Below are 24,896 nucleotides of genomic sequence, written 5' to 3'. Positions count from 1 at the left end.
TAGTGCCTTGACCAGACTGCTGTTGATTATAGCCACCCTGATTTCCCTGAAAGCCGGAACTTGAACCGCTGCCCGGGCCATGGAAGCCGCCGGCTCCTGAGTCGCCGCCCGACCCATGATTACTATCAAACGTGTTGGAATTCTTGAAAGCCTTCATGATGGCACAATCTTTCCACAAGTGGGTGGCGGGTCGTTCCCGGGTGCCGTGTCTCGGGCAGGGCTCATTGAGTAGCTGCTCAAGAGATGGACCTGACCCGCCAGATCGAGGGGGCGGTTTTCCCTTACGTCTCTGATTGTTACCCTGCGCATTGGCATTGGCCACAAACTCCGGGTTACCCTTCGCCTTACGCTTATTGCCTCCTTGATTCATCGGGTTATGCTGCTAACCCTTTCCATTGCCGTTCTTCTTTCCCTTCCCTGTCTTTTCCTCATCAGACGCGGGATCCTTGGTACTATCAGAATCGGCGTATTTGACTAAAGCCGCCATCAGCGTACCCATATCATTGCAATCACGCTTAAGGCGCCCCAGTTTCTGTCTCAGCGGCTCAAAGCGGCAATTCTTCTCCAACATGAGGACTGCAGAGCCGGCATCCATCTTATCAGATGAGTGTATAATCTCCTTGACCCGGCGCACCCAATGAGTTGTGGATTCACCCTCCTCTTGCTTGCAATTTGTTAAGTCCACAATTGACATAGATTGCTTGCAAGTGTCCTTGAAGTTCTGGATGAATCGGGCCTTTAGCTCGGCCGATGAACTAATGGAATTGGGCGGCAAGCCCTTTAACCAAGACTGGGCTGTTCCATCCAACATCATGGTGAAGTACTTAGCCATTGCTGCATCGCTGACCTCCAACAGTTCCATGGCCATCTCGTAACTTTCGATCCATGTCCCAGGTTGTAAGTCGGCCGTATAATTCGGCACCTTTCGAGGTCCCTTGACGTCCTTGGGCAAACGCACATTACGTAGAGCCGGCACCAACAAGGAACACTGCCGGTTCTGGTGGCTACTCCTGCCTCTACGGAAGTCGCTGGGTAATCCGGAAGGGCCTCCTGAGCCGTCAGCTGAGCCGCCAGTTGAGCCGCCCGCTCGTCCTCCTGACGTATTCGGTCCTGCACCGGGTTATAACCGCCGGGCTGGTTACGGCGCTGAGCGTTGCTTGATAAAGCCTCTGACTCCATGTGCCTGTTGTAACTCGGGCTCCGGTTTGGACGAGTCGGAGCTAACCAGGGCGGTGGGGTTGAATGAATTATGTCCCGGCTATAAGAATAGGTCTCTTGCTGAGCCAGGGCCGTCTGAACGAGATCTCTGATCCTCCGGGTCTCCACTGCGGTCGGATCATCACCGTCCACTGGAAGAGCCGCCAAACGTGCTGACGCTGCAATTAAGTTCTCCATGGGGATGGAGAAGTGACCCGGTGGTATCGGTACATAACGGGGTGGTGCCATGTTCCCATGTGGAGGTGCCATCACCTGAGGTTGAACCGGACCCCCGGCTGTCATGAACTGATTGACCTCCGGCGGGTTACTTGGACCAGCTCCGGGTGTCGCGAAGAGGTTCCGTGGATCGTAAACCGGAGGTAAACGGGACTGAGTTTTCTGATGCCTTCTCCTCATCACCTCATTAGACGCGTTCAGGCTCATGGTAAGCTGGAAATCCTCTGACTGGAGCTGCTGCGCCCGAGCATCCAAAGCCGCCTGTTCTGTGGCTAACCTGACGTCCTCAGCTGGTAAAGCCTCCTTGGCCGGAGCGATCTCCTCATGAACCTGCGCCACCTCTACATTATGCTCATCTTGATTCGCAGGGGTAACTGTGGCGGTTAACAGGGCTATAAGTTTATCCATGAGATCCATCAGCACCTGAGCCGGTGGGCGCACAGGGCCTCCTGCCCCGGCTGCTCCTAACCCGGACGTTATCGCTGCTGAGGCCGTAGAATTTTGGTCGGGTTGAGTACCAGCCATGAAGACTCCTGCCCAGTTTGGTGACTCAAAGGGGTCCAGAATAGTGCTGCCATCGGAACAGCCCCCAAGCCCGCCATCTTGCACTGGATATAGCGAATCTGTTGAACCGGCGGACGAATCACCATCATAGAGGACGGCCGTCTCACCACCACCTTCAGATCCTTCAGAAAGTTCCCCTCCATGGATGCAGCCCACAAAGGCACGCTTCATGACGGGTTGAGCCCGGGCGGGTCTCGCGCGCTGAGCCGTCTCGATGAGGTCGGTGCAGTTGTCCGACTCAGGGCCCGGCTCACCAATCCGGCCGATGAAGACGTGGATTCCGCCGAAGGGGACCCGGTACCTGTACTCAATTGAGTCGGCGTCGGGGCCCCAGCCTTCGTCATTGATGTAGATCTTGCCGCGACAACTCTTGGTCATCCGGCCGACCGCGTATCCCTTGAGCCCTTCGAAGCTGCCTTCAAGAACTCAAATCCACCGTGCGCTGGCCCCACGGTGGGCGCCAACTGTCGTGGAATTGTCACGGCAGATGTCCTCTTGCAAGGACTTAGTCGTGGAGCCATCGCAACTAGGAAGCTTAAAGGGGTTAATCGGGACAAGGGACACGGGAGGTTTATATTAGTTCGGCCCCTTATGGTGAAGGTAAGGCCTACGTCTAGTTGGGTTGGTATTGCTTGAGGTTTCGATGACCTGGGAGCGAGATACGCTATGCCCGATTCTTGGTTGGTTGTTTTCTTTCTCTAAGCCGCCAGCGGGTAATCCCCTTATATACACGGGTTGACGCCCTGCGGCTTACAGAGTCTCGGCTGGCTCATAGACAATGTCTGGCTCGGTGACTAATTAATTCTACCTTACAATACAAGTCATGCCATCATGACGGTTTATCTCTATGGGCCTTAAGTCGCATGTGGGCTTTAGACCCTTTATTGAACCACCATCTCCATGCTTGGTCTTGGGCTTTTTCTGATGAATACTCATTGTATAACCCGGCCCCTTCTGGGCGGCTTACACAATTAGTTATATCCCCAACACCTTGCATACGGCTTGATGTCACCTCCATGAAGTTGTTGTACGTAGCAGTCAGTAATTCTCTCCCAAAAAATAGTCATGGTTTGATACGTTCCAATTGTTGCATCCATGGAAATGTTCATCCAAGCATCGACCTCCTCTTCCTCGGCCACCTCCTCTTGCTCAATTTCTTGGGCCACCTCCAAGTGATGCCAAATGGAGTCGTAGTTGAGCTGATCAAGTCTCATCATGGCCAACGACTCCAAAAATGCTAAGAATTCGGCTATGTTCATCTCCGCATTATGACAACGAAACAAAGAAACTACATCACCACCGGCTACCCACAATCACCGATCGGCTGAAATGTTGAAGATGTTTTTGTACATTGTAGGCATTTCATCGAGCACTTGGCGGACGCGACCTTTCTTGCCGGCTACCACCACTGGATGCGCTGGACCAGTGCCTGTGGGTGTCGCCGAATATGCTGCACATGCCGTCGGCATCGGACTGGGCGCCGGCGTCAACTTTTTCTTCTTCTTCCTCGCGGCCTCCTCGGCTAGGGAAAATGCCGCCGTCGTCGGCTTTCGAGCTCTTTTGGCATCGTCGGGAGCGGCGGTCCGGCGCCAGAGAGGCACTCGCCCGCCTGGCGGCCTTTGTCATGGCTAGAGGCCGAGCTTGAACTCGGTGGACTTTTTTTTATTCCCAATCTCTTCTTTGGTGCGGGTGGCGGCGTGGGTGGTTTCCGGCGGCGACAGAGGAGGCGGGATTTTTCCTTATCCGAGAACGGCTCGGGTATATTTAGAAAGATTGGAGGGCTTTTAGGTGATGGAGGATAATTTGATTGTCCCTTCTGAGATTTAAGGGATCGGCAAGGTGCGGTGTAAGGGAGGAAAACCAAATTTATTCTCCTTTAACGCCAGATAAGGGATCATTTAGAGTTGCCGAGAGAGAAAACAGAACGATCGGTACGTATGGGCATGTGCGTCGCTTGCTCCCGAGATAGCAACACCGTCATCCGAAAATTTGTAGGCGTGCCCGGGCTCGCCTGATCATGAAATCGGCAGTCATTCATTCATCTCGGGATGCTCCCGGTGGCATGTACTATTGGATATACAGTTCCATCCATAAAGTAATATTCTGCGCGCAAGGTCCTTCCGTGGCTCACATGCAGTGTCGCCGTCCGTTCATACATAACGAAGTGGATGTCCTGTGCTGACCTGTACCATCTTGGCACGTTACATAGTATAGGTCCGTTCCTTCTCCGTTAGGGCTACTTTCTGAGGTGCCGACTCGCTAACACCGTGTGCTGTACTCCGAAAAACTCATCTAGCGACGTGTTCCTTCAGTGAGGTTCCCCACATCTACATTTCAAAGAAGAAAATGCCCCACATCTGGTCCAAACACATCTGGCGCAAAGAAGTTTACACGTGTGCAATGTGTACTTCGAAAACTGTCCTCCCAAATTAAATTTCTCAAACCATTCGGAAATCATACACTTCAGCATAGACATGTACCCAACTGCGACAGATTTATAGTACGCCATAGACACTGGGAGTCCAGCAAATTGATCGGACACAACTGCTTCGCTCAGTCTAGCTGCATAATTATTATTGGAAAAACACTACTCCCGAAAATTGGTTGCACACGGCTTGATGAGCCCTCTGCAAGAAAAACATAAATCAAAGATAGTCGCGTTTGCCTCAAGTAATTGACCCTCCGAATGAACTTGGCACCACATGCACTACAACTTTAGGCTTGCTTGAAGGCAATCCTCCGATCCAAGCCCATCTCAGACAGCAACTACTGGGGTCAGTTTCTGCATTGCCAATTTTAGCAAACCGATTACTTGCTCTGTTGTTCATATGTTGTTGTGTTTGCACCACCCAGCTGCATAACCTACAGGGTGTATGTGTAAAAGTTTGGATGTTACGGAGTTGTTAGATAGCTGATCTTTCTGCAGGCACATCAAGTGTTCCGGAAGCACCTCTTCATGATGTGAGCCAGTATCCATGTAAGCCTCGGAAGTCAAGCACCTGCGAACATGGCATCGTCATGAGTCTGTTTTTTTTTTTTTTGCAGCACATCATAACCTTGGAAACTAAACTAAACAATTCTACCTTCACATCATGACAATACACAACACATCAATCCTGTATGTTCAAAAATTCCACATTATCATGCTATCTCCTTACCCTGATTCAGCACTTGAACTTCATAGACCACCTTGCAGCACTTTTTTGTGCTTCTCTCGGTGGTATCTTCGAACCAAGTACCTCACACCCTTCTGGTCTTCTCGACCTCCTCAACCTTGTATTGGCCTGCCTCATATAGAAGCTCACCAAATTCTCGAACATAGCAAGGGTGTGCACATTGCTTGCATGCAACTCTAGTGGGGTATTCACCTTCATTACCGGAGTCATATAGTAAGATCAGAGACATCAATATAGTAACCGAACATCGAACACATCAAAATAATTGATCTTTGGGCAAAAAACTTGCAATTTTTGTCCACCTTTCTTCATGATTCTCGCTTGCCTCACGATTGAATAACAATCATGTACTGCCAAACAAACAAATGCATAGGGCAGCTCACGGGGACATATGCTGAAAGCATATGATTAGCACTGTCACTCTGTTGAGTGTTTGTCACCTTGGCACAAAATTTACCTTTGAAGTATCGCTCTTCCCACTTGGTCCTGACTTAGTAGAACAGAGTCAAGTATGTGTTCTTCTGCAATCTGTACGCATCCATCAAGTCTTTCCATGCTTTCTCGAACCCATCAACCGTCAACATGTGATGACCTATCTTGTGGAAATAATCTCTGAAATTGCTTCTCTTTGTGTACAGATGCCCAAGACACTCTTCCAGCTTCTTCAACACATGCCATTTTGCACCACTGGTGTAGCACATTTGGCTTGACTTTCTGTATTGCAACCTCCATTTGCTCGGCACTGGTCTGTATATGGTTACATATAATATTATTAATACATGTCAACCTGATACGATCAGCATAAAAACATTTCTGTAACAAGTGTGCAGAACAAATTTTATTAATGTTTTAGGCACGTAGAAATAAAATGCATCAGCTGCTGGAAGCTATGGCGTACCGAGCAATCACATTCAATTTCCTGCATAGACTTTTTTTAGTTGTCACACTTGGTTCTGTCCATGCTCAATCCACTCTTCCTGTACCTAATTCCGAAACCAATCTTCCAGGAACACAAATTATAGTAATCGTACACCTCGCCAAATGAGTTGATCGAACTTCCAAGTTCAGGCACAACTACTGTATGAATGTTCGTCTCTGCGTATCCCCTGATTGTTTTCTCAAGGGCACAAAATCTGCTGGCGGCTGCTCCATAGGAGCCCATCCCACACACCCCCTGCATCAATGATGTACCCCCGCATAGAAATTGATCACAGAACTAAATCGTATTCCTGGAACCATTGTATAAAGCAGCATTCTTTCAACGACGCTCATCTACAACAGTATATTCGTCTCAACAGGAATGCACTAAGCACACACACCAATTACCTTTTTTCCAGCCCGGAGCCTGCGGGTCGTCTTTGCCGGTAGATTGTTCGGACTCTGCCGTCGAAGCTGTGCTAGCGGCATCGCAAACCCTGTTCAAATCGAGCTAAAGTGGCGTCCCCCGTCAGCCACCTCGTGTATGCTGCATGCGTTGGCTGCTTCCACTAGATCTATCACAGGTCGATTGGGGGACGGGCACACAGTCTCGTGCATCGCCATAATGGGGAACGTGGCCAGCAGTTTTCCATGGAGATCTATGAGACAGCACCGAAGGAGAAATCTACCATATGAGGGGAAACAGGTTGGGGGAAGCACACCTGTCGACGGGATCTGAGAGGAACTCGAAGCCGTCCTCATCCGCCGCCAAGGTCGCCATGGGTTCGCCGCGCCCAGTGAAAGCATCTGAGGTTCTTTTGGGTCATCACACTCCATGTGCTAGTCGTCTGTCAAGCGTTTCCTGGCAATCGACGCCGTTGCACATACCGGCGCAGGTATGTGAATCGATCAGGTACCAATGGCTCACCATCCTTGACTCGTTACGGTGACGCCTAACTCCGTCGCCTATACAACGGGGGGCCTACACTCATATCCACACTTTTCCCTCTTCGCTTCCATGAGGCATAATTGCCGTCCCCACGTGCCCTTGTACCATTCGTCTACAATAACAGGAGCACGCGAGCTCGTCCACTCTTTCGCTGCTCTCCTCCGTCATCGTCCTACCATACCGGAGGGCAGGCTATCCACGATGAACTCGCCATGGCCACCACACCACGCATGGCGCGAGCCCGCTCTCACTCTCAAGGATCCGCCACTTCCCCCAGTCGCCGTCATGTTCCTGCCCATTGTCATTTTCGTGTGCCTTAACTCCAACCACCATGTCCCCCCAAAAACAAATGTGTGTGGCGTTGCGTGCACATCTGCTTCAATTTTTACGTGGGCTGATTGACATGGATAGAGAGAAAAAGGAAGTGGGACAACTATTTATTTTGTAGAGCTGAAATATAGCCATCAAGGGGACCGTTGGCTTGTTTCCTTTTTCCGTTCATCAGTGGGTGGTGCGCAGCTGCAGTGTTGTTGTCTTTGAGTACTACTCCCTCTGTCAGACAATGTAGCTTAAAAACCGTCTTACATTGTAGGACGGAGAGAGTATCATTTAGCTAGCTCACTTGCCGCGAGCGAGCAACCGGGCCACATGCACATTTGCGACCGGAATTTATTATCTATAAAAAAGTATTTGACGGGCTAACCGGGCTAACTAGAAAAAAAGGAATTACGCTAGAAAATCCCACAGTAACTAGGAACATCTAGCCTTTAATTGTAAACATCAGAAAACCACAACCGCTAGATCCACTTTAAAACAAAGGAAATTACCCACCAATGCCATCTTCACTACATTTGAAGTACTAGTAATGAACTAAAACATATTCTCTATTTTATATAAAAAGTATTTGACGGGCTAACCGAGCTAAACAGAATAAAAAGAATTACACTAGAAAAATTCACAATAATTAGGAACATCTAACCTTTCATTTTAAACATCAGAAAACCACGACCATTAGACCCACTTTAAAACAAAAGAAATTACCGACCAATGCCATCTTCGCTAGATTTTAAGTAGTGAACTGTGAAAAACATATCCTCTCAGATCTATCCCACAGATTCACCACAGTGTCCATACAGAAAACCATTCCCAAGCCATCTATCTCACTTGATATTTAGAGGTCTACTTTTTTTATACCTTTTTTTTTTTTGCAAAACGGTTTACACAAGTCTTTTCTAGGAACAATTTGAATTGAACCATGATAATCTCTCCGTATAAGGGTACAAAGCCGACACAATGCAAGCGAGAACATCCACATCCTTTCCATCACTATCCAATTCAAATATAAAAAATCATTTTAAGAAGATAAACCCCTGGACCGTGTGCACGTCTATGCATGTAGACTATAAAAATGGGAGAAGCGCGCGAGCTGCTGCAAGAGCGCTACACATCCGTCTCTTCACTCGACCTCAGCTCAGTCAGCAGGAGAAAAATGGGCGCGGTGCTTTCTACGAAGAAAGCGACGAAAATGGGTGTGGACGAGGTGGAGGTGGTGGAGTCGTGCATGGTGGCACCCTGCCAGGAGACGCCTAGGAGAGGCATGTGGCTCTCCCCGCTCGACCTCATGCTGGTCAACAGAGGCCACACCCCCGCCGTCTACTTCTACCCGTACCGCTCCTTGCCCGGTGACTTCTTCGACGTGGCCAGGCTCAAGGCAGCGATGGCCAAGGCACTCGTGGCTTTCTACCCCCTGGCCGGCCGTCTCGGCATGGACGGCAACGGCCGGGCAGAGATCGACTGCACTGGCCAGGGCGCGCTCTTCGTCGTCGCTCGCTCGGACCTCACCATCGACGACTTCCGCAGCTTCTTGCCGTCGCCGGAGCTGAGGACGCTGTTTGTTCCCCGCGTCGAAGACCACTCGCCGTCCGTCTTGTGCACTGTCCAGGTGACCTTCTTGAAGTGCGGCGGGGTGGCATTAGGGACGGCGCTGCACCACGTCGCCGTCGACGCCATCAGCGCGTTCCACTTCTTGCAGACGTGGTCTGCCTTCTCCAGGGGCGGCGGCGCGGCGGCGCTAGAGCTCCCGTTCCACGACCGCACCCTCCTCCGCGCGCGCTCCCCACCCTTTGTCCACCCCGACGCCTTCTCGGTCTTCAGCCCCCAGCTGAAATTATCCGTCGAGCCGTCGGAGACCGTCGTCACCCAGGCTTTCGTCGTCTCCAAGGACCAGGTCACCGCTCTCAAGCGTGCCTGCGTCGGCGGCGACGGCGGCCGCGTGAGCACGTTCTGTGCCCTGAGTGCCCACGTGTGGCGGTGCGTCTGCGTCGCCCGCCGGCTGCCACCGGACGCTACCACCCGCCTGACCTTCCCGGCCAGCGTCCGGCGCAGCATAAGGCCACCACTCCCGCCTGGCTACTGCGGCAACGGGATCATCTGGCTTGGTGCGGCTGGCAAGGTGCGAGACGTCACCTCCTCGGAGTCGGAGGACCTGGTGTTCGTGGCCGGCCAGATCAACAGCGCCGTCCGTCGGATGGACGACGAGCTAGTGCGCTCGGCGATAGACTACTTCGAGCTCACCGAGATCAACAGCAAGCCGGCGCCGGGGCGCATGCCAGAGACGGAGCTGCGGGTGATCAGTTGGCTTGGTATGCCGGTGTACGACGTGGACTTCGGGTGGGGGAAGCCGCTGGCAATGCTGCGCGCAGTGTCGGAGCGCGCCGGGTTCGTCTATCTGATGGACAGCGGGAAGGGGGACGGCAGCGTGCGCGTCCTCATGTGTACGGAGGCCGCGATCCTCAACGACATCCAGCGCCTACTGTACGCCCGGTTCTAGCTCCAGGCGCGGCTCCACCACCTCCACCTCCACCTTGTCCACACCCACCGTCTCCAAAGATCAGAGTACGGATTGGGCCTTTCACCCTGTCAATTTATCAAACACCTCCACTGCCACCACCAAGGTATTTTTGGAACTTCCGTTGGGAGCCACGTCACTCTCGTATTGTGCCAGTATTTTTTTTTTTGGCGTGAGAAATTTTCAATCATGTAATAAAAATTACAACCATGTTCGTGGATCACCTAACAACGACTACAAGCAGTTGAGTGAGTCGGAGACGTGTCGCCGTCATCGCTCCTCCCTCGTCGGAGCCCGGCAAACCTTGTTGTTGTAAACAGTTCGAAAGTCGTCGTGCTAAGGCCCCATAGTACCAGCGCACCAGAGCAGCAACCATGCCTATAAAGAAACTAGTAGATCGGAAGCATCAAATCTATGAACATGCAAACAAAGACGAACGTAGACCGGATCCAAGTAGATCCACCGAAGACCAGCACCGACCGAATCCCACAAGTTCCGACGGAGACACACCTCCACACACCCTCTGACGGCGCTAGACACACCATTAGAACAAGGATAGAATGTGGGAAACATTTATTCCTACTGAGGGTCATCGCCGCCGCCACACAGCCCCAATGAAGACACTGAACGTAAAAGGAACTAGAACAGGGTCCCTCCCACCGGCGGGGGCCCGAGGTTGTCCGCACCTCCATGGCCCAAAGGCCATCTGAGATGGGGCAGACCGGCGGCAGCACTGATGGAAGGAAGAGGAAGGCTTGGGATCTTTTCTTATGAAGGAGGACGTATTATCTCAGTATATTAGCAAATGTTCCCATGGCCATGGGCAGTCACCAAGTTGCAGTTGCACATATTAGAATTTGTATTTAAATTATTTTTACAACTATTAAATAAAGTATGATACTTCCTCCGATTCATATTATTTGTCACTGGTTTACTTTAGTACTGTATTAAATTATACTAAACCGGCGACAAGTAATATAGATCGGAGGGAGTACAACTTATCTTAGATACGCTTAACTTTATCCTTTCATAACCATTATATATGTATATTGCTTTAGATCTAAGATCCGAATTTTTATAAAGTAACTCTAACAACTAAGAATTATAATAAAAAATAAAATAATTGGAGACATCTTTTGTGTGATATCAATTTTTGCAAGATGAAATACCAGGAGAGGGGCTGCAATTCCGACTAGAGTAGCGCTACTACTACTCGTTCATCTGCACGAATTTGATTACTGACAAAGGATTTTGAAAGCCCTTGAGCGCCATCCAAAAGGATAGGAAGCCATGAGGGATGAACATGCTTAGGGCGGAGATGATTCCCTTGAAGTACAACTGTCGAAACACAAAAACTTAGCAACCTGAGCGTAACTCGGATGGTTAGGTTATGTGCGATGAACCAGCCCACCAGGTTCATGTCCAAAATTTTGCACTGGTGCCCGCTTTTTCTGGATTTATTTTAGGCTTCTGGTGATGTTCGTTCAGTGGTAAGAGATCTTGGTGTCGACTATCTCGAAGGTGCTCAAAGGGATAGACTGTGCCTGCGTGCACTCATAAGAATGGGTGTATGTGAGTGTATGTGAGCATCCACGATTGTACTTGTTATAAAAAAGAAACACCAAAACTTCACCATAATGTTATGGAATGATTCCAACACCACAGAAAAACAGACAAACAAAAGTACCATGACACAATCTCTACTTTTAGGGGAACTTCTTAAGTTTCATTCGTTCGTTAACTCCCTCCAACCCTCGCGCGACCCCCGCGCCTTCACGGATTTCCCCCAAAGAACCCTATCTTTGGTTTTTGTTTTTCTCTCTGGTCTACCCACGCATCAAGACCGAAGAAAACCAGTCTGCCTCTCTCGCTTCTCCTCCTCTCGTATCGACGCACGATCTGCACGATCATTTAGGGCAACCAACACATGCGCTGCCGCCACCAGCCCTGTCCTCCTCTCTTCCGGTCCACCTCTACCAATAATCCTATCTACTACATGCTCCTCATGTCCTTGTCAGCCAAGTCCCCTTCTCGGCGTGGTCTATCTCAGCCGTGACGGCGATGCCCATCGAGAAATAGCAGCTGCCAGAATCACCGGCCGGCGCACAACACGGTGATAGCTCAACGTGTTTGGCAGAGGGCTGGAAAGCATGAGCGGCCGGCCATTGTGGGCGGGGAGAAACGGGCACTACCATTAGACTGTTGGGTTTGCCCAAGGAGAAAGAAGAACACACATAAGTTTGGAGCTTGAAGAAGATACGCACAGAGACTCTTGGCACACACACCTTTGCCTTGGCACTATTAGGTGATGGTACTGATCAGCTGATGCTAACTCAACTAACTAATTAGGCACTATTAGCTTGCATGTGTACTCGTCTCCACACTTCTAGGAGCACGCTCACTGCGGTAGCCTCAAGCCTTCAACTTAACTACATGCATGAACGAACTTTCTTTTTAGAAAAGGAGGATGACCCCCGGCCTCTCTCTGGGAGATGCATACAACCACTTTATTGATTATTCTCGAGGACCTTACAAAGTATTATATACAATATACCTGAATCCACCATCTTGACAACATATGCCGCTACTCCTATCCATATGATGAAGGGATGCTAGCTGGGCCACTACCCAAACCACTCACCTAATGCATGAACGAACTAATGAGACGAAATAAACATGGTGACACCCAGACAACAAGATTAACTCTAACATAGACCCTCCGCCGCCAGCTGCGTCGGCGGCGCTTCCATCAAGATCATCGGTGAGAAAGAAGGGATGATGTCCGGCAGGGAAAATGAAGCAGATGTTCTATATGCTATACGCGAAGCCGGGTGCACATGGTTTCTTACCTGGTGGACAGGGCGACGACAGTCAGCAGCGAGAAGCTCCTCCGGGACATTTTTCTCGAGAGCCTCCCTAATCCATTTAAACCTAATCCTTTTCGGGGTAAACGGCCCGAGGACTAAAATTGCAACAGGAGACCCCTCGTTACATAGTAATGCATAGAGGAGATGAGGTACGCCTGCTCCTGTCGGCCATGGCGGAGCGCCAGCTGTGGCAGACAGCCCTCATGTCCATGTAGTAGTTGACGTCAGTTGTGTCCAGCAGGCAGTAGCTGACGCGGCGGATGAGGTCCGGCAGGAGGGACGACGAGTCAGCCATTGCGGTTGTGGTGCGGAATACTATATTGATCACTAATGTTGTTGTGACCGAGCATTGTACAAGGGAATGAGGGCGTGGGCAGGCGATGGATGCAACTGGCAGTGCAGAGCGCGATCAGTTTCCATGGTGTTATGCACAAATTCGTTTTGAGATGCATCCACCAAGAATCAAGTGGTGTTAGGTCTCCCTAGTGTTGAAAACAACGACATAAGACTAGCCACAGTGAGGAGTAACTTTGACTAGTAATATATGTATGTTACTAGTCTATGTTACTACCTCTATAGTGGGGAGTAAGATATGTATGATGTTATCCAACACTTCATTTATTAGGATGTAAACTCATCTTGTCTTGGTATATATGTGTGATGTTACCCATAGTTTAAGTAACTATAGCTATGTTACTCAAATCATCTCTTTCCTCATTAAATCGTTGCACTGTGGCTGAGTTGGACCCATGTTACTACTGAAGCTACTCCCCACTGTGGCTAGTCTGATGAAAACCTAGTTACACAAAACAATGTCATTACGGTAAATTCTTTGCGAATCTTATAGCGTATGAGCCCATTATACCAAGTTCGCACAAGGGCCTACAAAATGCCAGGGCCGGCCCTTGCTTAGCCCATACATATGTGCTCATCCGATGGCTTGCATGGACCCTTGGTGATTCATCCGCCAGTATTTAATGTCATAGTAAAAATGTGAATCAATTCCAATTAACTCTCCCAGTGTCGCGTGTTCTGTTGTGCTTCTCCTCGACGCGCTAAATACTCTTAGCCTGTGACTTCAGTGGTATGTGTAGCCTCCTCCCAGCATGCATGTGAGAAACGACACTATCACCGCATTGCAAAGGTGGGCGGCGGCGCAGTTACTTTGTAATGGGTTTTTAGTACTAGTGTTGCCTCGGCAAGCTCTAGATTTTCTCATTCCACTAGAAGCCTCATGCTCGTCCCCCCTATGCGTGGATCAGAACATCGGCGTATCGACAAGCTATACAAAAGAAATTGGTGCAAGTATCTGATCAATCGCATCACACAGTAGTACCGACAGATTGTTATTTGGGCACGTGAAAAGCATACCAGAGTACCAGACAACATAGACAAAAATTGAAAATGAAAATTACTAGGGTTGTAGTGAGATTTCTTTTTACTTTCATAAAGGCAGTAGCTTAAGAACCAAAGATACAGTGATATTTTTTATTTCTTTGATATAAGACAGTACAATAAGATATTTCTTACACATCCCTTCCCAATTATAAAACATCGGATGCTTTTGATATATAGCATGCACAAGCGAAAATGACCGACTATATCGCAATGTGGCTTGCGGTCATACATTAATACAATTGTTTCAAATGTTTGTTTCAGCTCCAACATATATGCGGTCATACATTTATCACACGGGAACATATATGCATCCAAACTAAGTAATATCTAAATGGAAGAAGGTAATGTCATTATGCAATTCACCAACAAATCAATTCCAGTTTGTGAAGAGCCTCCTTTCATAATGCACCGGGTTTCTTTGTCTTTGCGATTATTTGCCCTTCGCCTCATCTCTCCACCTTCGTCGTGGAAAAACAACTTTTTAACACTCCTCTGAATATTGTCCCTGTCCATCTTGCCCTCTAACCGAAACCCTATCTTCCACACCTCCTGGACATACCTGGCATTTATCATTTGGTCGCCGAAATGTGGTCTACATATCATTGGAACACCCTCACTTATGCTCTCCAACGTTGAGTTCCAGCCATTATGGGTCCAAAATCCACCAACCGCCTGGTGCCCAAGAACTTCTTGTTGTGGGGCCCAGCTCACCACCATTCCCCTATCTCGTGCCTCTTCCTCAAAGCCGTCGGGTAGGCCTATCTTCCCTGAACCCTGAACCGAGTCAGGCCGGATCACCCAAAGAAATGGCATGCGACTGTTGGCCAAGCCCCATGCAGTCTCCACTAGCTCTTCCTGATCCATGGATGCCAAGCTCCCGAAGCTCACGAACAGAACAGATCCTACTTCTTGCTTGTCCAACCAATCCAAACATGTTCTATCTTGAGCCAACAGGCTGCTCTGGGCACCTAAAGATATCTTGTGAAGCGGACCGATCGCATACACCGGAACGCCCATGCCATCAATGATCTTTTGTAGCTCAGCATCTTCGAGGTCGCTGAAGGTGTTAATGATGACACCTGAAGAACACATTGATGATACCACAATGCGTTCTATTAAGGTGGACATCGTTTCATGTGGAATTGTGGCTGAGAAGACCATGTCTTGCTGCTGGAGCGGGTGGAGACCATCCAGTTGCATATTCAGTTGCAAATGATCTGAAATTTTGGTAACAAAATGATCAACCATCGAGTGGTGTATGTGTGGATGCACGTGTATTATTAAGAAACTAAGCAACTTAAATATGCGAGTCCCGTTTCTAATGAATGTTTGTTGATGTTTTGGTAGGTGAACGTGATTGTGGTTGAGCATGGTAATGTGCATATGTGGATGCGACTAGTAATGCATGTTTTGTACATTATTATTTATATATTCACATGATGCTACAACCATTGTTTTAACTCTATTGGCTACAGCCATTGTTTTAACCCTCCTCCCGCATCGCCACCCTCGCGGGCGACACGAGAGGCACTAACCTTAGCTGCCAGCCTCTCTTTATTCTCCCCTCCTCCCCCTCCATCGCAGTCATGGGATAGCGACGGTTAAAGCTCGTGCATTTGACGGCAGCAACGAAGGGCTTCTCCTCCTTCCCAAGTTGAATGGCGGCAAGGGTGCACGATCCGCGGGGTGTGGCGTCTGCCTCGGTCCATGACGGCGCGGTGGCTCCCGGTGGCGATGCTCATGGTGATGCGGGTGGAGATCGGCCAGAGGATGGGGTTGGGGCTAGGCGTGGTCGGTGGCGGTGACGACGTCTGACCCGGATCCCAGGGCAGCGGCCTTAGTCGTTGGCGGCAGGTGAAACTCAGGAAGCCCACGGCGGATGGCGTGGTGGTGCCCCTCTCCAAGGTGGAACTGCGCCGGCCATCTGGTGGTTTGGCTCCGAATTGGATTGGATCAGTGACGGTGACGAGCAGGAGCGGGACATTTCCCGGATGCTCTCGCGGTTTGGTGAGGTGGGGTGGCGGCCCACCTTCTAGGCTCCAGTGGTGGTGCACTCCAGTAGTGGTCGGTACGCCAGGGCTCACACGGTGGAGTGCTGCTATGTATGGTCGCTGGATCTGGGCAGCCAGATATGGGGCTTTGAATGTGGTCTGGCCGATGCACAGGATGTTGGATGGATTCTCGTGGGATGAAATCCTAGTGCAAGCCTTGTGTTTGGCCGATGGCCGAAGCCGGTGATGGTGACGCCACAGGCGTCGTTTCCTTCCTGAAGGCATCATCGAGCTGAAGCTTGCACCTCCTTCCGCTACCTTCGGGGAAAACCCTTGATCAGTCATTCAGATGATGGCGGCGTTCACGTGCCGTTCTCCCATTAGGGGCATTATTCTTGGACGGGTTCATCAGCTAGAGGGGCCATGGACGACTACAGTAGTGGAGCAGCCAGGCATCTGATGCAACGACAACGGCGGGTCTCGGTGGCATGGGGCAGCGGGGTTTGGACGATGGTCGCGTGTTGATAGACGTACGCAGGATGGTGGTGCTATCTGGCGTCGTGGTGGCGTCAACGGCAGTTGGGCTTGGCGAGCCGTATGCATTGATCTCTCCTGAAGATGGGATGGCGGAAGATGGAGGTGTCGGATAATTCAGTCTGCGCATGCGTGTGTGGTGAGACTCTGCTACACAGGTTGGTGCTATCGGCTCGTGGCAGCCTGGGGTGGGCACTGGATTAGATGGTGTGCGTGGATGCGCCAGGGCACTCCATGAGCCTTGTAGGTGTAGCGAGTGAGGTCGCCAGGAAGGTGGCTTTGGGTTGATCCATGTATCTACTTTGTCAGACTCTGTTGAATAATTAATATAGATGGATGTGTGCATCGCTCGATGCAGAGGTCGGGGGTAATCCTCCTCTTCGTAAAAGAACAAAAAACATGAAGCTCCTTTTACTTGGATTTCCTTGCTTCCATCTTAATGCTAGTGATTCTCAGTATGCTCTTAGCTTGAGTACTCCAAAATATCAGTTGTGATAATGCTTTGGAGGTTGCTTTTAAATGCAGTTACGATGGACTCCATGTGCCATCTATTTTTTGATTTGTGATCCGTTCCCAGGCCTTGCTTCTTATGGATTTCCCCTTTTCTATGTTTTTGTTTAGCGTGCTTCCCTCTAAAAAGTTTACATCGATCTTATGGTATGCTTCTTGCTTGTAGCTATTTGTTTACTCTAGTAGGACTTCAGTGGTATGTGTACTTCAAATCTCCCGCAACCATTTGTACTATCAATTCCTTGCCCCGTTACTATGTTTCCTTGATAGTAGATCCCTTTCATTCGGCCCCACCTAGTACTGCATTGATTTGCCCATGGCTTTCTGGGCTTAGTGGCCGGAACTGACATTAGTAATTTATGTACATTTTTGTAATGTTTGTCTCACTTGGTTATTTCTGTTATCATAAGAAAAGGTATACTTTTCACCGCAAAATGTATCCTAGATGAGCAATAACCCCCTCAAGTGATATGTTGTCTAATTTGCACCTTCCAAATCATGGTTGAACGTGCCTTTTGATGGTTCTCGAGCTAATGCTGCATAGATTTGGTGCCCACTACGTGTGAGGTCCAGTTGGGGTGGAAGTTGGAATACCTTCCTGTGTTATTTATTTTCATGTCCAATTTGGTTGTTCGTGTATGTTACCAAATAATTTTATATATTTTTTGGTTTGTGTATGAGGCCTTAAATGCAATCAGCCTTTTTGTATGCAGAAATATTTTGGGTACTCTAGGGTGATAGAAATCCTAGAAGTGTTTTCTTTGGTTTGTTATGTATGAGGCTTGTTTGGGTGTATGTCATGTTGTAGGGGCAGGAAAAATGGTGACGCATATAGGTTGTTATCTGGGCAACTTAATGGGAACAAAATCCCACGTTCTCAACAAGAACCTCTGCTTTTCTCTTGTCATGGTTCAGCTTAAAAGTTCAAGGACAGTGCTGATGCATCACATTCGCCAAATGCTAGCTATGACATTCGACGAAGTTCTAAACGAAAGACAGCCATCTGTTCAGTAGGTAATCCCTAAGATTTTCGTTCTATCCATGTATATTATCTTAGATTTTGACGCTAGTAAAAGTGTACAGTTGTGGCCGCTAATTTTTTCATGCAAATATGGTCTTATAAAAATTTAAATGATAGTATCATGATAGAAACCTATGAAAATAACAACACTAATTTTACTTCGCTAATCTACATATTTCTAAACTTAAGCATTTATGTCTTGTACGAAAATTTGTCTGCTCTTTATCCACTGGTCATCAGTAAAGATATCATAGTTGGATTTCTCAGTTGCAGTAGTGTTTTCTTAGAATGAAAACATAATATTCAAATAAGCATATAAAGAAGTTATGCGCCTATAGTTCATTTTTTTCTATTCATATTGGTTATTCTCTTTTAATCATCATTCCTTATCTGCTTGTCAATGGCTAATCAAAGAAAAAAACACCTCGTATGCTTCTTTCAATTTCCAGAGAACCATCAATGAAGAACAAAATATAATTACTGATTGCGTGCATATAATCCTTATATTCTATTCGTCCACCTTCATTGATGTTGGTGGTACTGCAATTACGTTGTTCCATTAGTTCAATGGCATGCATGTAGATGATGATGTGCATGCATACTTATCTTCCTATATATTCATATGTCACCTATCCATCTAATGGAATGTGTCCTCTTGTTCATACTCATCTAAATTGCTAGATATTTTATCTCAGCCAGCCAAAGCATAACTTGTGTTTTCGTTATTCTCCCATCCATGTTATTTGCGTAGACTTATGTTGTTACACTGAAAATTCCCTCCATCGGTACGTATTAAATGTTATGAATGGAATCACAATCGATCTATCTCTCATCTCCTCACATAAGTAAGATTGAATTCAAAGTGTGAGACTATTCCAACCATCAATCTCAAATCTCTATAATACTACTATGCATGTTGACTGTGGACAGCGATGCACATAGTGGTGTGAACTGTTAACTTTTTGTCTATTAGCTAGATTGATACTTTGGGGGGGGGGGGGGGGGGGGGGGGGAGGTCCCTTGTCACAGAGCGCTGGAAAAAGCATGCAATTTGTAAGGAAAACTGAATATCCTCTTGCTTCCATTTGTTGCCAAAATATGCATGTTACCTTGTTTTCCCTCGCTAGTTTCATACGGTCTCAATCACTAGTCTTATTGTAGTTCATTGTGTACCTTAGTATATCATAAGGTTAGATTAAGTGGCAATGGGCATCAAGCTGATGCATATATATGGTACTCCCTCCGTCCCCTAATATAAAACATTATTACATCCAACATGCTCTTATAGGTTCACATATTGGATGTAATAGCATCTTATATCATGGGATGGAGGGAGTACTTGGTAAACTTGGCAGGTGAAACCTAATATTACAAATTTGTAATTATCATTGGTTCTTCTCAAATTTTATTACTATCTTTCAAGTTCTAGAGTGCAACATTTTCTTTCACCATGTTTCAGAATTCAAAATTTTAAATTTGTCAAAATATATTTATGAGCGATCTTGTTTCAAAGTCCTTGTCATAAGAAACACAAAAGGACGCCGAATTAGACTTTCGACGTATACATTAAAAATTGAAAATTGGATGAAAAAGTATGGGAGGGTGAATAGAATAGTGTGGTTGGTGGAGCATGCAATCCTTGGCAAAAATATGCATGCATGCGATAAAGACGATTCACCGGCTGACAAATGACAAAGCAATATGATCAAGACTAAGCATGCATGCACCGGGATCTCCAAGAGGAATGTCCCGTGCATGGTTGAATTGTTTTCTCGTCTGTTAGGTTGATGTAGTTAGGTACCTTGTGGCGGGAGGACGCCCTTATCGCAGAGCGCCGGGAAGGCCATATAAGCCAAGAGGCAGGCGGCGGCACCCGTGCGCAGCACCAGCGTCGGCACGCCGAGACGGTGGGCGACCACCTGCATCCCCCGGAGGTTGGAGTCTACCACCAGGCATGCCGGCGCTCCCTCCTCCTCGAGGACCAACTTGCGGAGGCTGTCCTCGAAAGGCGCCTCGAGACGCTCGTTGATGCGAAGCAGCGCCTCGGCGAAGTTGCCGTGGCTGCCGGTGGGGATGAGGTCTGCGATCGGCACTGAGGCGCCGACGGTGACGAAGCGGTAGCCCGCGGGGCGGCGCGCGGGTTCCGGGGCGTTGAACGCGGAGTGGAAGACGGTGACACGGAGGCCCCGGGCGTGCAGCACGGCGGCGAGCTGCAGCATCGGGTTGATGTGGCCCTGAAACGGCAGCGGAAACAACAGCACGCGCCGGGCACCACCGCTCGCTGGAGCCTTGTTCACCGCGCTGGCCATGGCCTCCGTTAGCGAGTATGAGGAGTACGTGCCTGATGATTACCGATGGACATATGGATACCTATGCTGTTGGTTTTTATACAGGAAAGGCAATCATTGGAGATTTATGAGCGCGCTGAATGGGTAAGGGCGGGAGACGATTGATAGACACCAGGGGTCCGAATGTGGGGTTTGCTTAAGGAAATGCGTTATTATGCTGAGTTTTCGATCGGTTTACAATTCATACCGATGTACATCCACATTCCTCGTGTGCGCAACGTGTGGAATGGCAGTCTGCTACTGGTATAATTGAGGATGATGATTGATGAAGACACTAACCGACAGCTTACCAACGATCCCGTTATTGGAAAAATCCTCCCATCCAAGAGGTTACGAAAAAATAGTCCGCCATCGTTAGTTTATTAGGGTGTCTGTGGTGTGCCCAACGGCAGATCCAGGGTCTCTCCGTTGCCGGTTCTCTGTTGGACGATATAATAAGCTACTAGGCCCCCCATCCAACGTCACTCCTCCACCCAACTATTTCATCGCCCCAATTTAAGTCATGGGTCCTTCCACTTACAGTCAAAACCGCCATACGCCCTGCTCTGCTGGTGCTGCGTTTAGAGCATCTATAGTCGGGTGTCTCAAACTCTTCTCAAACGTCCGGGCGGCTCGCCCGGTCACTGATCGGTCACGATTTTTTGATCTAGACGAACGCCTCAAACAGGCCTCAAACGCCCGGGCTGACCGGCACCCCTCATATTCAGTCCCAATATAGGGCGGATATGGAGGCGCCCAGACATGTCCGTCACGTCGGACCCGGCTCATGCTGGCCCACCCGACCCCACATATATTCCTCCCCATTCGCTTGCCGGACCAAACCCTGGTCTCTTCACTCCACTCCCCTTCACTCTCATCCGCCACCTGAGCTTGGCGGCGGCGGTTTCCGGCCGTCTCCGTTATGGCAGGCAGCAGATCTGACTGGGATGTCATCCCGTGCAGGTTGGAGAAGGCAATGGTGGTCCCCATTGCACTCCGAGGCTCACAGGAGGATAGGCCCGGCCGTCGGACGGATCTGTCCGCCGCGACTCCATAGCGTCAGTTCAATTGGCGCTCCGGTCTTCTGGGGCTGATCATCGCGGTCCTGGCAGCCGAAACCCCTCTCCTTTCCCATCACCGGTAGGGCAGACTATTAGTCCTACGGGAACGGGCGGCCCGCCATGGGAATGAGAGGATAAGGGCCGCCGAGCCCCGTATCTCGGCGGAAATGACGGCTGATGCGGCCGCAGAGGAGGAAGCCATCCGCGCCCATATTTTCAAGAAACGGCAGCGGAGGAACACACGCGCCCTCGTCCGACAGCAGAATCGGGCATTATGTGCCATGGTTGGACTACCACCAAAGGAGGAGATGGCAAACAGTGACGGCGAGGACAGCTCCAACGACAAGCAGATCTGGCTCGATCCATACTACGTTTTTGACCAGTACTTCCGCGAGAAGGATGGCAAGGGCGCCGGGAAGGACAAGGGCAGCCGTTGATGAACTCCACCATAACCAAACATGCCAAATTTTGATAGCCCGGTTGCATGTTCAATTAGTAGTGATAGAGTGACAGGACGTTGTGTGTGCATCGACGTAGTTGCATGACTATGTATGGATTTGAGATATGATAATTGAGGTGTCAGGATGTGGATTACATTATTTGAGGGGTGCCCATTCAGTGCCCGCGGATGGGCCTTGCCGCTCTACGGCCTATCCGAAGACTCCATCCACCTTATTGCTAGCCGCTTCCCCCTCTGCCTCGTTGACGCACGACTCTGGTCAGGTTTCGACAAAAAAAACTATGTTTGTGTTCCCCCTAGTGGCCCCAGTGATCGACACTTGGACCCTCGCCATTTACCGTCTGCTCCGTCATGTAGGATTTGCATAGCCCATGCCACTATGGCCAAACGATGGCCTCTTCTCTTTGATTTGCCCTGGTGGCCTGCTCCTCTTGTCGATTGGCCCTCCGCAGTTGTGGCCACCTACTGGTGAACGGCGCCTGCCCTTGGGCATGCATGCAACCCTTTTGCATCCTTCACAAGCGCCGGCACTCATGATCCAGGTCAATCCCGTGCCGCATCCTATGTGGAGGTGACCCTTGCAAGATGCCCGCGCCCCTGGGATTCTGCTAAGGCCCGAGGCCCCTCTGGTCAATTAACCCCGCCCTCGACCCATCCATGTTTAGTCTATCAACCCCTGCCCAGCTCTTGTTCATGGGATGTGACAAACGGAGGCCCCGAGGGATCTGCTTCGCTTCCACATCGGCTGCCGCGCGGCCACGACGTCGATGGGTGGACAGTTGCATGGGAATCTTATGTCCATGCCCTGATCTCTTCCTCATATAGCATGCACAGCCCACCCCATCCCCCTACCCGCTCCTCGTGACCTCCCAAAACCTGAACCTAATGGTGCGCTGCTACCGTTGCCTGGCTCGCGATCATGTGGTGCGCGATTGCCCGACCCCGTGTGGTACCGGAGGTTCTGGCGATGGGGCTATCTCTCTTGGTCATGCACTGCTATATTACACCCCCCCCTTCCCCACATTCAATCCACACGTCTCCGTCCACCTCCATCTCTCATGTCTCAAACTCCCAGTTGTCCCCTTCCTCCAACCGACAACCCCTCCTCCAAGGTCTGCAACGCGCACAAAAATGCATCCAAAAGAGCATGGAGAAAGCAGTTGCGGAAGCCGGCCACCTGACATCTCCGAAGAAAGGTGGCAGGGCATGGACGGAGGCCAGGGGCCAGGCGGGGGATGCCATCGCCGATGCACTCACTGATCTTGCCGGCGGAGATGCAGTCGTCGTACTAGTACGCCGCATCGCAGCTCGGCTATCAACACCGGTTCTCGGCCACTTTCTGTTTCGCTAACTTGCCATCCCCGCAGCTTGTCTAGTTGCGAATGTCGGACGTGAATCAAGTGGGTGCCCGCTCTCTGTTTGCCAGAATGATGCAACCGAGCGCGAAGCTAACTGATGGCGAGGAAGTGTTGGACACCATCCATGATGGATTGGGTGATTTTAGTTTTTGGAGGAACACACACGAGGCGCTAGCGCACGAGCTGGTGGTGGTATACACGGGCCGGAGCAGACACAAGAAAACAAAAGCCCTAGTCAGCTAGCGGTAGAAGACAGGAGAAGTAGCCCAAAAAGAGAGAGATGGGCGAGGCGCCGCCCTGAAACGGGGCAACCGGTGTAATTTTCGCGTCATGTGGGTCGATTAGACAAAATCTAGAAAAACACAAGTTCTGGCCATTTTTCTACCTAAATCTGGGCTCGTTCTAGGCACAATCTAGGGGTGGCTCGGTCGTTCGCCAGAAACCAGGGCGTCCCCAGCAGGCGCGCGATCGATCGATCTACTAGACTTGGGCACATGGCTTGCGCATGCAGCAAGCCTAGCCGCCGGAAAAAGAAGAAAAAGGGCTGTGCATGGGCAAATTTGACAATTTTGACCCATGGACGCAATCAATTCACAAAATGAAGTGCCCCTAAAACTATTTCACAAGGCTGACCTTTTTGAGTGACGCCCAACATGCAGGCGCCACATGTAATGTGCCGCGCCTAGCCCTTAGGCATTGCACTGTCTGTTACTAGTTGGCTGCCCCCCCCCCCACACACACACACACCCCAACCCCCAAAGCATCCCACCTGAGATTTTCCTCCTCTCCCCCTCTCAAATCCTTCCCTAAATCTTCCAAATTTGAAGATTTTGTCTGTGGATTTCAAACTCAAACCCTCCCTCAAGGTAATCTTCTGCGATCCCCTTTATTTGATCCAAGTAATGTTAACAAATTGCTCAGTTGTTGCTCGTTTGGGGAAACCCTGGTTTTGTATGGATCTAGAGATTTGCATGGAGATGTGAGATGTTTGTTTGACAATTTCCTATGATTAGGCTTGTTAGTATGTTAGGGTTATTCTTATGGGTGTTCTTATGTTGGAGCTAGGGTTAGGGTTAGGGTTGTTGTTTCATATATATGTTAGGGTTTGTATTCCATGTTAATCCTTGGATTAGTAATCATGGAAGAAATGTTATGTTGTGTTGTTTGAATGCTTATGGTGATGGGAAGAATATGTGTGTTTGTTCATCATGGGGACAAAGACGCCTTCTTGAAAGGCAATATTGAACCGGACCCGGATGAGCTTGACATGGTGTTTGATAATAGTCCTAGCTATGCGGCGCTCTTGCAATAAGTGAGGAAAGATTTGAATTGGATGAACCCTAGTGATATCGTTGAGTTGGAGGGAAGGCATAATGTTGATTTTGGAATGCACATCCGTTGGAAGACAATGTGTGTCAACTAAGAAGTGAGGCCAACATTGAGCCCGTTTCCAAACAACCAAAATGAAGCTTTGCAAGAG

General features: G+C 49.4%; 2 protein-coding genes across 2 annotated transcripts; one reads left to right on the top strand and one right to left on the bottom strand.

The window, feature by feature from the left end:
- The first annotated feature begins 8,449 nt into the window (after positions 1-8,449).
- LOC125530465 (putrescine hydroxycinnamoyltransferase 1-like) lies at positions 8,450-9,900 on the top strand. The gene has a single exon (XM_048694856.2). It carries the CDS (start codon positions 8,450-8,452, stop codon positions 9,869-9,871), a length of 1,422 nt encoding a protein of 473 aa, XP_048550813.2. The 3' UTR covers positions 9,872-9,900.
- A 4,457-nt stretch (positions 9,901-14,357) lies between these two features.
- LOC125530464 (UDP-glycosyltransferase 76E1-like) lies at positions 14,358-20,575 on the bottom strand. Its single transcript, XM_087517279.1, has 2 exons — positions 20,012-20,575; positions 14,358-15,371 (listed from the first exon to the last, which is right to left on the bottom strand). Exons 1-2 carry the CDS (start codon positions 20,517-20,519, stop codon positions 14,482-14,484), a joined length of 1,398 nt encoding a protein of 465 aa, XP_087373405.1. The 5' UTR covers positions 20,520-20,575; the 3' UTR covers positions 14,358-14,481.
- Between the last annotated feature and the right edge of the window lie 4,321 nt (positions 20,576-24,896).

The sequence above is a fragment of the Triticum urartu genome, chromosome 3A, assembly GCF_056163025.1.
Source record: "Triticum urartu cultivar PI428250 chromosome 3A, HENAU_Tu73, whole genome shotgun sequence".
Taxonomy (NCBI): domain Eukaryota; kingdom Viridiplantae; phylum Streptophyta; class Magnoliopsida; order Poales; family Poaceae; genus Triticum; species Triticum urartu.
Note: the sequence above shows the minus strand (reverse complement) of the source record. Positions and strands in the feature narration are given on the sequence as shown.

What these genes read in the sequence shown, in the direction of transcription:
- LOC125530465 (XM_048694856.2), top strand. Translation starts at nt 8,450, where the DNA reads ATGGGAGAAGCGCGCGAGCTGCTGCAAGAGCGCTACACATCCGTCTCT.
- LOC125530464 (XM_087517279.1), bottom strand. Translation starts at nt 20,519, where the DNA reads ATGGCCAGCGCGGTGAACAAGGCTCCAGCGAGCGGTGGTGCCCGGCGC. An exon ending in GGGCGTCCTCCCGCCACAAG is followed by an intron (nt 15,372 to 20,011) that starts GTACCTAACTAC and finishes CCAAAATTTCAG; the next exon opens with ATCATTTGCAACTGAATATG.